This window comes from Amblyomma americanum, chromosome 5 (genome assembly GCF_052857255.1).
Source record: "Amblyomma americanum isolate KBUSLIRL-KWMA chromosome 5, ASM5285725v1, whole genome shotgun sequence".
Lineage (NCBI taxonomy): Eukaryota > Metazoa > Arthropoda > Arachnida > Ixodida > Ixodidae > Amblyomma > Amblyomma americanum.
This window is the reverse complement of record NC_135501.1, coordinates 27,968,269-27,984,971: the sequence shown is the minus strand read 5'-3', so window position 1 is coordinate 27,984,971 and position 16,703 is coordinate 27,968,269. Positions and strand designations below refer to the sequence as shown.

The 16,703-nt window shown below is 48.2% G+C and overlaps 1 protein-coding gene and 1 pseudogene across 2 annotated transcripts in view; one reads left to right on the top strand and one right to left on the bottom strand.

Moving 5' to 3' along the window:
• LOC144133762 (uncharacterized) overlaps positions 1-16,703 on the top strand; it is a 162,495-nt pseudogene that overhangs the window by 30,009 nt on the left and 115,783 nt on the right. The window lies entirely within an intron of this gene.
• LOC144133602 (uncharacterized) lies at positions 3,753-5,426 on the bottom strand. The gene is made up of 2 exons (XM_077666793.1): positions 5,101-5,426; positions 3,753-4,608 (listed from the first exon to the last, which is right to left on the bottom strand). The coding sequence occupies exons 1-2, from the start codon at positions 5,400-5,402 to the stop codon at positions 3,753-3,755; spliced, it is 1,158 nt and encodes a 385-aa protein (XP_077522919.1). The 5' UTR covers positions 5,403-5,426.

The window sequence follows — 16,703 nt, the reverse complement described above, 5'->3', positions numbered from 1 at the left end:
GTGGGCGGCTTTTAGATGTGAAAGCTTTCATAAAACCCTCATAAGAAGTTCACAAAGAGGAGGGCGACGGCGTCGCTTTCTTCTTTCAATTCATCTTCCTCTTTTACCTTACCGCACGGTTCGGGTGTCCATAGATACGTGAAACAAGTGCTGCAACACTTCTTTCTCCCCCTATCCTCTATTCCTGTCCCCTCACCTCTTAAATTTTATTTCTCCGTTCTGCCTTCTTTCCTTTATTTCAACTGCCCCAGCTCAGGTGCTTCAGTATCGATGACAGATGCCGGGGCTAGCAAAAATCTTTTCCTTCCTTTTTACTATTATTTTTAATAAAACCAATACCACCACCACACTTCTTTTCCTAAAAAAACAGTTTTTCAAATATAGAAGATACGAAAGGGAGGAGGAAAGTAGAATTTCTGGGCTTTTTGAGGAACCGAATTGGAGCGGTGACTCTTTCATACATCTCGATGGACACCCGAACCATGCCGTAAAGGAAAGGATAAAGGGGGTATTGAAAGCAGAAAAGAAAAAATGAGGTGCCGTAGCGGAGGGCTCCGGGATAATTTCGACCTCCTGGGGATCTTTAACATGCAGACTGACATCGCACAGCACACGGGTGGCTTTTGCGTTTGAAATGAAATTGGTTTTTAGGGAAAGGAAATGGCGCAGTATCTGTCTCACATATCAGCTGACACCTGAACCGCCCCGTGTTGGGAAAGGATAAAGGAGAAAAAAATTAATGTGGATTAATTCAGCTAATCCAAGATATACAAAGCGAAAGCGAAATTGAGGTCTCCACTGACCCAGGGAGCTGGTTGTGCGCCTTTCCATTCGGGAAAACGAACGGTCTTTTCAATGTTGTCAACACCAATGAACTCTATAAACGCCGTCGGCTCACTTGTTTTTTTTGGTTTTTGAGGAAAAGAAACAGCACAGTAACCGTATCAGAGATTTCCGTGGGCACCCGAACCGCGCCGTAAAGGAAGGGATAAAGGGACGGAAAGAGGAAAGAGAACTGAAAATTGAAAGTTGGATTTTCAGGGAAGGCCCTGCGCTGCGCTGCGGCGGAACACCTGTGGCTCGGTGCTACTATACTCCGTTTCATACATAGCTGTCTACACAGCCAAAGGTACGGAAGCATAAGTTTATAGTCCGTCAAAAAAAAACTAACAAAATGTGTCACTCCGCCTCGCGTCGTGGCTGAGTGGTATGTAGCGCGGGCATGTTTGTTCATTTTGTGAGGGGGCCCAGGTTCGATCCTCAGCGTAGGTTTGTGCTTTTTTTAATCTTTTTTCGGCGAATCTCTAGATAGAAAGTCTAAATGCGAGCCATATATAAGTGGCCTTTTTTGTTATCAAAATGAAATGACTTCTTTAATAAGAAGCGTGCTGTTAACTTTTTCCGCAGGGAAACGAAAGTGAAGTGAGAGTTGGCAACGGACGTGCTGAGAGGCGCTGTTTTTCGGTGTTCACGGATTTTTTCGCATGCTGCACACAATGAATCATTAATTGTGGGGTGATAGAATTCAGTGTGGCTTCAATTATTCGAGGCAGCGTCGTCTGGAGGCTACGCGGTATAGATTGGCGATGTTGTTTTGGATTTATAATTCATGGGGTCCAACGTCCCAAAGCTCGCTGTTCGTCCTCCTCACAAACCACGGTAGCTCGCCACCTTCTCGCGGTAACAATATCAACGGCGAAAATTCGGGTTTCTACACAAAGGATGTGTAAGTACAGAGTGAATGAACGTGGTGGCTGGTATAATTAACATCACCTCGCATGTTTTTAATATTTGTACATATCCGCAATGATAGAAATCATGTTTGTTACTGGAGATAACCGTTTGTGCTCGATCGTGAGTTACTGTAGTTTTTTGACTGCTGCCCAAACATACCAGGGTTTGAAAACTGGTGTTGCAGATTATAGAATGTTATATGTCGATATTTGCTGTGCATGCCGTGTGAATGGCCGACCATGTTTGTACAGCCTGTATTGTAAAGAGAACAGTGCGCCAAAATTCTCTTGTCCAAGACTTTTTTGATCATTTACATGCTTGAGGAAATCAATTTTTAACCCCCCCCCCCCCCCCAAAAAAAAAAGGCTAGATGTCAAGTGAACCATTGAAGCGTATGTCCCCAAATGCCACAAGTCCACAAATACCAATTGTTCATTTTTTTATTAAACGGCACCCTCTCAGTATCTTGTGTGCCATTTGCTCTCGCAGTTTTGTAGTAGGCCAAAATTTGAGAGCTGGAGCATGGGATAAATACTATATAACTTCAGCAGGGAACAAGCATGAAAACTGCCAAACTTTGGCATACACAGTCGAAGACCAGCAGAGCAATGTCGCCAACAACTTGGGACAAACAGCATATATAGGAGCACAAATTATAGTGAGCTACACAATATGATAAGGCTAATCATACAGGCAGCACTAAATAAATCTTTTGTGAAGAATTTTCTGTGACGCCAGTTCCAGAGAATGAAGTCATATGGGTCATGTGGTCTTAGAGAGAGGAGGCCACAAGGCACTTAAAAACCTCGGAATATTTATACATAATAGATAAATCAGAATGCGAGTTGAGACAGCAATGAAACAACGCACAAAGCACGATATGCACAAGGCAGAAAATGATCATAATTATGAAGACTTTGAACACATGACTAGGAACGATGGCAGTTGCTGATGCTACATACAACATATATGGCATCTTACTATCACAAGTGGCTCAGCGGCTACGGTGCTAGTGTCTCCATAGTCTCTGTTGCTTTATGACATTCGAACTCAATAATACAATCAAACTATCACAATGTCACAAATAAAATAAAAAGCAACTGCAGCACAATAAAGCAGGAACAAGTGAGTAACAAGTAAGAAAAATTTCAAACACGATGATAACTGGCACGCAATTTTCTTGCTCACGTTTCATACGTCTGGAGCCGTGCTATTGCAGTAAAACCTAGTCCCGGTATTCACACAGTAGAGGAGACACCCAAATGAAAACAACGCATAACACGGCATAAAACACACCAGACATGAGTAATATTATATAAAAAATGTCCAACAAAGCAATGTTGCACAGTGAGAACCTCATAAAGTAGAGAGGAAGAAAGGACAAACAGTCATCTGGACGTTAAATATTTTCGTAGTTCTTTGACACGGGCACTTTTGCTTAATGCAAAGCAGTGACATTGAACACATGCATGGTAGAAAGATAGGAAGAAGATGGCTGCACAGTATGAGAGAGCACTGAACAAAGGTTGAGCGGCAGCCTCAGTTCGCAAGCCGAGCCAACGTTTCGACAAGGAAACCTGTCTTCGTGTTTCAGCTGACACCTGAAAATTCGGGCAGAAACTATTTCACAATGACTTTCGATGATAGTGTGACCAGCATCCAAGCGTTATCTAGATGCCGTAGCAACACCCGGATAGAGAAATCCTCAAAGGAGGCAAGTAATGTTGTTCACATTATATGGAAAACGCGCTGCAGTGGCGCACTGGTTATGGCGCTCGACTGCTGTACCCAAGGATGCGAGATCGTATCCCGGCCGCAGCGGCCGCATTTCGATCGAGGCGAAAAGCAAGGCGCCCGTGTGCTGTGCGATGTCAGTGCACGTTAAAGAACCCCAGGTGGTCGAAATTTCCGGAGGCCTTCACTACGCCGTTTCTCATAGCCTGAGTCGCTTTGGGACGTTAAACCCCATAAACCAACCAACAAACATTAAATGCAAAAACTCTGCAAAGAAAACAGTATTATTCCAGCTCCTCAATGCCACTCAATTCAGAGCTGGACTCTTCAGACGAGCTGCTTGAACTGCCAATGGCGAAAACTACTGGGTCAACTTCATCATCGAAAATTATATCCCTTTCCCAGGCTTCATCCTCAATGCGCTCAGCATGTGCACAAAATTTTTGCCAGTCTTCCTTTGACACATGTGCCAAAGCCTGAGGCAGAAGCTCCTCAACTTCAGCCAATGTAAAAGCTTTGTTTCTTTTTGCTACGAATCCTTTCACCATGCTCCACACCTGCTCAATCGGATTAAACTCGCAATGGTACGGAGGCAGACGCAACACTTCGTGGCCATGTTTTGCGGCAAGTGTGTCGATCGCATACACAGTGTGTCCGCTCGTCGTTCTTTTGCACAAATCGAGCAACTCAGCTCGTACCATGTCTGTTGACCAGGATATACCCTTCCTTGTGAGCCATGCCTGGATTTCAATCTTCCGAGTTGATGTCGTTGGTGGCTTTTCGAGCGCAAAACTATGGTAAGGGGCATTATCCATAACAATAATGCTGCTGTTAGGAATGTTTGGCAGCAGTTTGCTTGAAAACCACTCCTCGAAGTACTTGCCGTCCATCTCGGAGTGGTAATCAGCTGAAGCGCCCTTCTTGGCTCTGAAGAAGTCGGCAGCACCGCTCACAAAGCCTGTGAGGCTACTGCCTGCATGAACGAGGATCAGGCGGCCTCCTTTCCCCGATGGCGCTGGCAGACCTGTAGTCAGGCCCCTAAGAAAGGCATCTTGCGATGACTTGACAGTGCTGTCCTTCCACACATGTTGCCTGGTGTGGCCAGCATTGACCCAAGTCTCATCGAGGTATACGATGCACCTGCACGGGGAGGCAGATAAAAATACCGATTGAGTTTTTATGGTGCACCTGCACGGGGCGGGGGGGGGGGGGGGGGGGGCAGAACAAATATCGCTCGAGTTTTTGTTGTTCTCAATGTATTCATCATAGAAATATAAAATATCGCGTATGCAATTATTACAAACTTTTGAATGGCTATTAGAATATTCTTCAATTCGTCATTCGAACTGAATAGTGCCTATTGAAAACACAAATTATATATGTAATGCTTTCGAATAATCGGCACCAAGGTGCACGGACCCGGAGAATAGAACAAAGAGCGAGAAACTAATTCTTCTTTGAAACATCCGCGATTCAGTGTCATCGCTATTTGATTCGTCCTTTATTTTATTTTAAAAACAGTAATAATGATTTCACAAAATGAGTGCATGACGTACACAGCTAGGTGCGATGAAGGTAGGCAAATAATGTAAAAGTCGCTCTCTGAACGATCATAAAAAACGAAGCGCTTACCTCCCTTGGCTCCGGAATGCTTTGATAGCTCTGAGATACCGGCGCCGCCAGGCTACTATGTCGGATCGCTCGATGAGTGCGAGAGTTCGTTTCCTTTTTTCGAACTTGAAGCCCATCTCTTTCAGCAACCTCCACAAGGTGGCTTTGCTCATATCCGGCAAATCGTCATCTCCGTTTACTTCATGCAGGATACTGTCCAAAGTCGGTATTTGTCTTTCGGCATACATACGATGCAACTTGAGCCGGATGGCGTTGACCGTAAAGCTGTCGTACTTCACACTGCGGGAGCTTGATATTGCCATCCTTTTCGGTCTTTTTTGCGGTGATTTTACTCCGCCGGAAAGACCTTCTTTCTTAAACCTCACAACTGTCCGAGGGCTCACTCCGGTCATCTCGCCCACAATTGCGAGAACGTCACGCAAAGTCTTCTCGGGGTGGAGCTTCCTTATGCTTGCGTAGACATTAACTATCCCCGCCTTGCAGTCTTTAGAAAACTTTGGAGACTTCACCTTGGAAAAGAGGCAAACAGGAGATGTTTTCGAAGTCGAAGCGGGGGAAGAAAACAAGCGAGCAGGTGACAGCGACGCCATTTTCACAAACAGACCTGCCGGCTCAGCTGCGAAAACCTGATACAGCCGGCGCCTGAGAAAACGAAAAATCTGCGTCACTCGGTTCTGGAAAACATAAAAGAAAAATCAATCTATTTGCAAAATAAAACACTTCCATCGGTCTACTATAATATCAACTACTGTTCACTTTGCTTGTCAATTCATTTCTATTTTTATTTTTGACGCACTATATTATGATGCGGACGAGGATCGCAAACAGGCACCGTAGCCTTGGCTGCGTAGACAGCTAAGTATGAAACGGAGTATAGTGGCGCGTGCGCAGTAGTGACTAGGGAGGGAGAGAGAAAAAAATTGGCAGTGGCTTAGCTCGTCTATGCCAGGATATGCGTAGCGGAAGCTAAGGCATAGCATAGTTAGCCTTGATTAAACTTAATTGCAAGTCCAGGTTCGTCTGGTTGTCTGGCTATGTTGCATTTAAGACGACACAACTGTGGTTGCGGCGCACGCGAGCTCTCCTTTTCAATCCTCAGACATGTTATAAGGCATGCGACGCAGCTGGGGAAGCGAGCGGCGGCGAGCGCAAGGACCGCGGCGTGACGTCATACCAAACAGTGCGGCGGAAAGCCGCGCGGTGTGACATTATGTTAGATGGCGCGGCGAGCGCAGAAAGCACAGTAACCGTCTCACATATCTCGGTAGATGCCCGAACAGCGCCGGAAAGGAAGAGATAAAGGAGGGAGGGAAAGAAGAAAGATAAAAGTGATAATTTTAAGCTGCATTTTGAGGAAAGGCGCCGCGCTGCGCAGTGGCCGAACAGCTGTGGCTCGGTGCTACTAGTGGAGCATCCGTAGTAGTGGCTAGGGCGAGAGAGTGGCGTAGTGGCGAGAGAGAGAAAAATGCGCCGTTTGTCATGACTTCTCCTTGCGCATGCGCAGCATGGCTTTCTAGTTATCACGCGAATTTGGTCAACCTGCGGTCAATAAAGCGTTCGCTTTAAAAGACGTACCGTAAGGGAGGGCTCCGGAATAATTTCGACCACCTGGGGATCTTTACGTGCGCTGACATCGCAAAGCACACGGGCGCCTTAGCGTTTCGCCTCCATCGAAACGCGGCCGCCGCGGTTGGGTTCGAACCCGGTAACTCCGATTCAGTAGCCGAGCGCGCTAACAACTGATCCACTAGGGCGGGCGTCTATTGAAGTGCGGCTGCCGCGGTGTGTCTCGAACTCAGGTACTCAAGGGGCCCTATTCTCGATGTTCACATTCGCCTGACGGTGCCATGTTGCCTCTCTGATTTGCTGTCAGAAGTGTCAGTTAGCGACAACGCACGGCAAAGTGGTGTCAATCATCGTTTGCTGCAGACGCTCTTTTCGCGCTGACATCAAATTGACGTGGCATTGAAAAAACCTTTCCGTTATTCTTGGTGACCGGCTGGTAAATATATGCGAGGCTTGTGCCGCAACAAAATAATTCAGATGGTTGCGTTTCCCTTTGGGTGGTGTTGACTACACGTGGACTAAAGATGCGGCAAAGAGGCGTCGGAGCAACACAGGGCGCCTTACTCGCTTCCGCGGAACCGTCTGCTCCAGTTGCCAAGAGACGCTGACTTTCTGCCTCACTCTATACTCGTCGGGCAAGGCCATAGATCTCTTAATAAGGAATAATTCTGGGGTACATGGAAAACCACGTTTGAAATAAAACGCGCAGGAAGATGCGGGGTTTCATCCCTGCTGCGGCTGTCATCGAAAGGGAAAAAAATGAAATAATTTATGAGATATGGTTGTCCAGAAACACGCATGAAGAATTTTAATGACGTGGCTGCATGACGGTAATCAAAAAAGCCTTTTCTCCCCAGTTGCGGTTTCTTTAAAAGAGATACGAAAAGGAAGGAAAGTAAACCATTACTGGGCAAAAGGCCGCCTTTCGTTGGCGTCACGAAGCCAAGGCTTCTTTGCTTACTCACGTACAGAAAATAGGTTTGCCGCCAGGATATTCGTGCTCAGCTGGAGCAAAAAAGTACAGAGGCTGGAGGGGTATAATGCCTTCATGGCATTTTGATAGCACCAGTAATAAATTGAACAAAACGCTGCGTAGAGAGCTTCACATACTCGCTTAGCCGCAAGAGCGCCTAAATAATAGGGCTAGCTTATTGGAGAACTTTGTGATCAGGTTGTCAAGAAGCCACCCGGCAAATTCTGATGGACCTAACAGGTTTGCACGCTCGCCTTTCAGCTTGATTGGCCTACGTCATCAGTGAAAGTGCTTGTGGTCTGTTAAACAAAACATGCCACTTCTGACAGCGCAGTGCAGAATGCGCGATGTGTAGCGAGGTACCTGTAATCGGCAAAAAAAAAGGCCGCGACACGTAACGACAACGAGGTACCTCTATTCGGAAGAAGAAAGGCGGCGCAGCACGCACGAAACTCGCAAAAGCGAGGCGAGAACAGGCCACGCCCCTTTGCTTGAAGTTGGCTGGTGTTGTGCGATGCAGCAGTCACAAGTAGAGCTATGAGGGGCTGTTGTGTTTCCGGGTGTCCTATCCACACCCTTAAAGTGCACCGGCTATTAGTTTTTGCTCGTGACAGCGCGTACCGAAAAAATTGACTATCGCAGGTGAACCCAACCGCCTGGACCAACAGTTGCCTCCAAAGTATGCGAGGTAAGGCATGCGAAACTTTTGCTTTTTTAGAACAATTTTTGCTGTGGACGGAGGAATAATGCACAACTTGTTTATCTTTGCATCCTCATAATTATTGAAATTAGCAGTCATAAAATGCACCTTCTCGCATCGATTGGATTACGAACGAAAGGCGTTTAATGGCTGCGTTTGGCGAATATGAAACCGTAGCTCGAAATCAGTAATCCTGATTGTCGGAAAAGTAATCGAAAGGAAGAGTATCCGGGTCAAGAGATTGCAATAGAATATGCTACGCAAGTTGTAAGAATGCTATTAAGAAGGAACACAGCGCAAAATGAAAGCCACAGAAGAGAACCAACACTCATGAGTGCGCCAACTGTTCATAAGGCGCCGACTTCCTCGGCAGATTAGCTGCGAAAGATACTATACTTTAAAGCACCTACCTCTGATTCACTGTTCAAGCAATTTCTGGTACCACTCTGTCTTGGTATAATACCAAATTTCCTGAATTTCACGCGGTAGCTACGGTTTTCTCTTCGAAACGGCGCGCCGCCGCATTACGCTCAGTGCAGCACAACGGGAGAGTGGGACCCAACATGTCCCCGCCGAGAGCGATGTCTTCACTCTGAAAGCAAGCTGGACCATGAGTCACCCTAGCGGAGGCTGTACGAAAGAGCGCGCGCTCCCCTAGAGACCGGCCGTGGCGTCGTAGGGGAAATTCGCCCTTCCTCATCCTTCTTTCAATCCCTCCTTTATCCCATTCCCTTACGGCGCGGTTCAGGTGTCCAACGATATATGAGACAGATACTGCGCCATTTCTTTTCCCCCAATACCAATTATTATTATTATTATTATTATTATTATTATTATTATTATTATTATTATTATTATTATTATTATTATTATTATTATCCGATGTTAGAGGGAGGCGTGGTGTCTGGTGCAGTACGTCACGTGGATACGTCACGGCCCCGCCTTCAAAAACATTTTTTTTTGCTTTATGCTACCCGAGATATTTCATGGAGGAAGGATTGTGTGGTCTCCTTCGGTGTCCTCGCGTTGTTTGGTCGCGTTTTTATTTTCTTTGTCCTTCCTCGCCCTAGCCTCCTTCAGCCGCGGGTGAGTGAGGCTGTTCATTTCCTGAAGTAGATCGTGGACGTAGTCATCCGGAGCAAAGTGTCTCCCGCAAGCCACTACATTCTTGACCATTGTGTCTGGAAGGCCGATGAGTTGCAGCCAGACAAGACTATAAAGGCAGAATCTTCTGGCAACCTGCGCCGGATCGGAGGTTCGACTCCAGTCGCCGTCTGCATATCCAACGACAAAACACCGCCGTTCCATTTTCCCCGCACACTGAACCAGCGAGATATAGCGATCGGCTCGACCACATCAACATGTTAGCGAGCGCATCTTTATATATATATATGTTTGTTTTGTCCGTGACATGTCTATTTAGGCAGATTCCCTTTCATTCATGTATTTTGCTGTTGTTTTTTTGGGAGGCCTCCCCACCGTTTTTACCACCAGAGGGGCGGCAGTCGCTTTTCTTCGAAGCGCACGGCGAAGCGCGGACCCGGGAAGCGCCCGAAAATTCTTGGAAACGCACTCTTGCGTTTGCGCTTCTCCATGTGTGTTTATGCGTTCTATGCGCTTGTGTCTTCTCTGCTACTAAGTTCTTGTCTTTCAACGGTCCCCAGAAAACCAGGGTAGTAGCAGTGTAGACAAGATGCAGTGTGTGCGCGGGGCGGAGGTGGGCATTTGACCTCAAAAATCAGGGCCTCGCCTCAACCTCAAAAAAAATTTGCTGACCTCAATCAAGCTCAACCTCATCAGTTGAGGTTGAGGTCTCATTTGACGCCATCACCTCGCTTTTCCTGAGGCCACTACTGATCCCACTCAACCTCACCTCAACTTCAAGTTGTGAGGTTGAGGTCGGCTGCTCGCTCTCAAAAACAAACTAAAAACAAACAAAAAGCGATTAAGAAATTTTTCGTTTAAAAACAATTCTGAGAATCCTGTGAGACATGAAAGCCAAATTGATGATGGTATTATTTATTAATGTGTATAGAGACACTATTGACGTGATCGCAATAGGAAAATCTTATAATCTCGGATAAACCCTTGGAGCGTATATGGCCTGCGGGCAGTGGTGTCCCATACGCTTTTACCACCTGTACGTCGGTGAGTACTTTATATTTCTCAATATTTGGCAAACTTCATGGTGTGTGCTTGTTCGTATTGAAGCCTCTCGCTCAAACACAGACCTTCTACACCATCTACCAGAGATTGGGAGGAGGGGCGGAGGTATTCACGATACTCTTTTCAGGCTTGAGAACTGTTACCGAATATAAAGAAACTCGTCGTCGATGTACTTTCCAATGCGACGGTTGTGCAGACGCATATCAGTATATTTCGATTTTCTAGCTCAATCCGGCTTAGCCTGCATGCACTTTTCTGTCCTCTGTATGTTGCCTTCGAAAACACTTAACAAGCTGCGACGGCAGTACATCAACAGAGACGCGTTGTATTTATGTATGTGCAGAAGCGAGCGGCTTCTTTTATTAATGCAAAGCATTAGAAGGGTCACTTTCAAGGTCATATCCGCCAAAAAGCGACCGCTAGAAACGGCATCAGGTGACCTCACGAGCCGACGAGTCACGCGACGAAGATGACGACGTCACATTATTAATGATAATAATATAATTAGATAACGCTAAGACCAAATATTATAATTAATGATGCATCATATGAGTGCGACGTCATACCAGGTCACGTGAGAGCGATGTATTGTGCCATCAAACCTAGTCACGTGACGATGCTGTAATATGACATAACACCTACTCACGTGACAACTATTTAATTTCTCGCCATAGCAGGCGCCCATCCACCCCCTTCCATCCTCATTTCAAGATCCATATGGATCCCACATTACTACACATGTGCGCATGATGCATTGCAAAGAGTTCCCACAACCCGGTCCACATTAATGACATTCGGATTGTCCAGCAGTTAAACCCGCCAGTTCCTATGTGTGACATACTGCACAGATCATGCAACGACCCGTGCCTTTTACTCTCGAGATCATGGCGATGATGATGATGATGATGCTAACAGTGTATCCTTATGATCCCGGGGAAGTCTAATATACAGCTTCCAAAGAGCTGCCAGAATATTGTTTAAATATTGTACATTACTCAGCAAAGCAACCGAATACAATTATCTTGCGGGAAAATTGGAATACCTGCTGTTAATAATTAGGGATGATGATGTTGAGGTTCCTGGGAGGGCAAGACTCTCCCCCGTTTCCGCCACTTCCCTCCATGTGGCGATGGTAATGTTTTCAAAATCCTGGGAATTCTCCAATGACTCAATGATCCCGCGGCATTTTGAAACAACGGCTGGGTTACGTCTTCGAACACTGTGCCAACTAATATCACACGGGTCAATACAACTGGCCTAGAGTGGGCAGCGTGAACAGCTGTCAAGAGCACCATAGCTATCAGCTCAAGTTTCCCCGCAGCGAAACCTTTCTTCGACCCCTCCCCCTCCCCCCCCCCTCCCCCCCTCCCCCCCCCCCCCAGGAGGGAAAAGAAACCGCCTAACTACTCATACGCCTCAACAGAATTCTGACACAAGCTGCTTTAAGTCAACCACTTGTTTTCCTTCACAACTTAACTAATCAATGGTACGCCAGCATCCTCACGTTTTTTACCCGCGAGCTCCGCGTGAGCATTCTGCGAAGCCATTTAAAGTGAACGATGGATCTCTGCAAAATAGGAAAAATGATCAGCTGATCACTGGTAAAGTGCCTGGTGATCTGCAAGGCAGGCCGCCAACCTAACTGATCTCATAAGAGAAAAGAAAAAAAAGAGAATGATTAGAAACATACGAACAAAAATTGCACACTAAAACAGAAGCGAACAACAGTGTGCCCCATTAAACGTCATATCCGAAGGTTTGAAAGAGCGACTCAGCAGCACAGCACGAGCATATAGTTAGTTCTATTCCCGCATCTTCATTAAAAACAAAAAGGAAAAGAAATCAGCTACGACGTCACTATACATTCATTATAGTTTTTTCATTTTGTCGTCTCTGTAAAATATAAAAAAAACCGCTATGATGGCGCGTTCTTGTCATGTTCCGGTGTTTTGGCATAATTAGCGATTTTACGAGAAGGAACAAGGAACTAGATACCAAAAGAGAGGTTACTCGGAAGGATACAAAGCGATATTATGTTTGCATCTGCTTCCATTACGGAAGAGGAATATAATGAATTAGAGTGAGATTTGAAAGGGCAAGTCGCCGATCAAAAGCTTCGACGGTGTTATACAGGTTTATCTGCCTTCGTGCTTTTTTGATCAAATCAGCAGATGTCCTCGTTAGGAACAGCCTGAATCATATTGCCGCGAACATTTGCAGTGTTTGTGGGTTTTTCATATCTGCCGCCACGCCACCTTATCGCTTTCTGTGCGACGCAAGACGCGACTAGATTTATCTCGATTGATCGCAGCCAGGCGGAGCTGATTCTACGTTGTTCCGGAATGTTGTAGTAACTTTGCACGCTTTATCTCGAAAGTTCGCTATCAGCTTTAAACTGAGCACGGCCGACAGCGGCGGGCATTCTGTTCGACGACCGCCGAGCACGCTTGTCGCTTCACCGCCGCCGAGTAATTCAGTCCATTTTGGGTGCAAGTCAGCCCAATAAACAGTTTTCTTTTAGAAGACCCTTTCGTCCGTCTTCATCGCTGCTTCGACTGCCGTCACCCCTACGTGATATCTGGTGGAGGTGCGGGGTTGCCTTCCATGTCCCGGACGCCCCCTTCAAGTCGTGAAGTCAGCCATAAGCGCTTCGCACCCGAGGACGAACCAGCAGCTCAGCGAGCCAGCCGACGTCTCCAGGGAGAGGAGCCTGAGTTCAGGGAACTGCCGGACCGCACTAGTCAGCGAAAAGACGCTGCTACGAGCACCGCAACCTCACCGAAGATGTCACCGATCATACTGCAGCAGCCGCGGGTGCCGCCAACTTTCAATGGGTCCCTAGGCGGAGACCCCGAAGAATGGTTGGACCAATTTGAGCGCGTGGCTCCACTCAACAAGTGGGATGATGCGGCAAAGATTGGAGACGTGGTTTTCTCATTGGATGGCTCCGCACGCACGTGGTGCGAAAACTACGAGTCGTCCCTTACGACATGGGAGCTATTCAAGAGAGAACTATTGAAGGTATTCACCAGTGTCGTGAGGAAAGAAAGAGCCGAACGACTCCTCGAGTCCAGGATCCAGCTTCCGAATGAGCCCGTCCGCGGTTACGTCGAGGAGAAGAAGCGCCTATTTCGTAGCGCCGATCCCGAGATGACCGAGGAAAAGAAAGTTCAGGTTGTAATGCGCGGCGTAAAAGAACAACTCTTTGCAAGCCTCGTCCGCCAGCCGCCAAAACAGTCGAGGAATTTATGCAAGAAGCCTGCACGATTGAGACGACCCTCGACGTCCGAGCTCGGCAGTACAATCACCCTTCCTCTGCACGTGCAATCCGTTCGGACACGCCGGCCACCACTAGCGACAACTTGCGGGAAGTTATCCGCGAAATCGTCCGAGAGGAGCTACGCCGATTACTGCCATCTTCCCCTCAGCCAGAAGCAGCGACTCTGATGGATGTGGTACGGGAAGAAATGCAACAGGCACTTGGCACCCCGACGGCCACAGAACCCCAGGCCATGACCTACGCCGCGGCGGTAAGGACTGCTCAGCCCCAGCGACAACCCCCACGTCCGCCCCGAGATGAGCCAATTGTTCCACAACGCCACCTCGCAGCCCCTGCCCGCCCAGCCTATGGCCGACGCTGAAGCCCCAGGAAATGCGACGCCTGGAGGACTTCCGATAACCGGCCGTTGTGCTTCCGTTGCGGTCAGGCCGGCCATATTCTTCGTCACTGCCCGTACCGACGTATCGGTCTTCGAGGATTTGCCGTTAACAACCCACGACCACGCTGCGGAGAACATCCGCAGGAAATCGACGAGTACCTGCGTCGAGAGGAGTACACGCCGAACCGCTTTTCGCGCTCACCAGCGCCTTCAATCTCGCGCTTTGCGTCTCCACGCCGCAGCTACGCAGACGCGGTACGAGGAAGGTCTCCCAGCCCCCGTACGGGAAACTAAAGGCAGCAACCTCCGGAGGTGAGGTTGCTCGCGAGCGAAACGCCGAAGATCCTCCACCGACCATGTCCCATGAACGCTGCACCCGCGACGCCACATGAAGAACCTACCCTCGCTGCACCGACGCCGCACAAAAAGACAACCCCGACCACGACGCAAACTGCCTTCAAAACGACGCCACCACCCAGAAAAGCTTCGACCACATGCCACACCCGCGACTCGCATACGCGACGAAGCCGTGACCCGAAACCGAGAGCGACATGCAATGCAAGAGCCAGGACCTCCGACTTAGAAGTGACTATCGACGGCCGGAAAGTTACCGCTCTAGTCGACACAGGAGCCGAATACCCGGTGATGAATAGAACACTCGCTGCGCATCTGAGAAAAGTCACAACGGCTTGGGACGGCCCACAAATTCGCACCGCAGAGGGCCACCTCATTACGCCTTCAGGACGATGCACAGCGCGAGTGACTGTCAAAGGACATACCTATCCTGTGACCTTTGTTGTGCTACCGCAATGCTCCTGCGAAGTGATCTTGGGTATGGATTTCCTTAATGAGCATCAGGCGATCATCGACCTGCGTTCCAAGCTGATCACGCTTTCGACGGACGAAGCCATCGCTTAGATGAAAACTGTGGAAAATCACGTTTCCCTGAGTGTCCTGGAGGAAGAAGTGAGCGTCCCACCCCGATCAAGCGTTATCGTGACCGTAGGCGCCACGAAAGCCATTAACGCTGAAGCTATCATCGAGGGCAACATGCAGTTGCTCCTAGACCGAGGAATCAGCATCGCAAGAGGCAACGCACATTTGCGCAATGGCCAGGCCGAAGTACTGCTGACTAACTTCAGCGAAGAATACCGACACATTAACAGAGGAACGACGATTGCTTTCTTCGACGAAATATCCGACGTACGAGACTCCTTCGCCCTCTCCGACCCCTTCGCAGAAGATTCGCCTGACAAAGAGTACTTGCCCACTTTCGACATCAACCCATCCCTGCACCGAAACAGACAAGACCAGATCCGCAATCTGCTTCAAAGCTACAGTGAGTGTTTTTCGACATCGCCGAAGGTGCGACAGACGCCAATTGCCAAGCATCGCATTATAACGGATCAACACGTCCGACCTCTCCGTCAAAGCCCCTACCGTGTGTCACCGCGAGAACGACAAGCCATCCGGGACCAAGTCGAAGAAATGCTTCGCGACGACGTCATCCAGCCTTCAAACAGCCCATGGGCGGCACCGGTTGTTCTAGTGAGAAAGAAAGACGGCGCACTTCGATTCTGCGTGGATTACCGCCGCTTGAACAACATAAAAAAGAAGGACGTCTACCCCCTCCCCCGCATCGACGACACACTGGACCGCCTCTGCAACGCCAAATATTTCTCATCGATGGACCTCAAGAGCGGCTACTGGCAAATTGAGGTAGAAGAAAGAGATCGCGAGAAGACAGCATTCATAACTCCGGATGGGCTGTTTGAGTTCAAGGTGATGCCATTTGGTCTCTGTTCCGCACCAGCGACGTTTCAGCGAGTAATGGATACAGTGCTGGCAGGCCTGAAGTGGCAAATTTGTGTGGTACATTTAGATGACGTCGTTGTCTTCGCCTCGAACTTTGAAGAGCACCTCAAAAGACTTCAAACAGTACTGGACGCAATCAAGTCGTCTGGCCTAACCTTAAAAGGAGAGAAATGCCACTTTGCCTACGAAGAGCTGCTGTTTCTAGGCCACATCGTTAGCAATGAGGGAGTACGTCCAGATCCGCAGAAAACAGCGGCTATTGAGTTTTGCACCACCGGCCGATAAGAGCGCAGTGCGCAGATTTCTCGGACTGTGCGCATATTACCGAGGATTTGTGAAAAACGTTTCGCGCATCGCCGAGCCGCTGACCCAACTGACGAAGGCAGACGTGCCGTTTAAATGGGAAGCGCCGCAAGCAGAAGCCTTCAAGGAACTTCAGTGTCGTTTACAGTCCCCACCGATCCTTGCACATTTTGATGAAAACGCCGATACTGAAGTTCATACCGACGCAAGCAGCGTGGGGCTAGGCGCCGTCCTCGTTCAAAAAAGTGACAAGCTGGAGAAAGTCATCGCATACGCTAGCCGTTCCTTTTCCAAAGCCAAGGCTAACTATTCGACAACTGAGAAGGAGTGCCTTGCCATCATCTGGGTTACGTCGAAATTCCGCCCCTACCTCTACGGACGGCCGTTCGAGCTGGTCAGCGACCACCACGCGCTCTTCTGG

What these genes read in the sequence shown, in the direction of transcription:
- LOC144133602 (XM_077666793.1), bottom strand. Translation starts at nt 5,402, where the DNA reads ATGGCAATATCAAGCTCCCGCAGTGTGAAGTACGACAGCTTTACGGTC. An exon ending in GCATTCCGGAGCCAAGGGAG is followed by an intron (nt 4,609 to 5,100) that starts GTAAGCGCTTCG and finishes CTCCCCGTGCAG; the next exon opens with GTGCATCGTATACCTCGATG.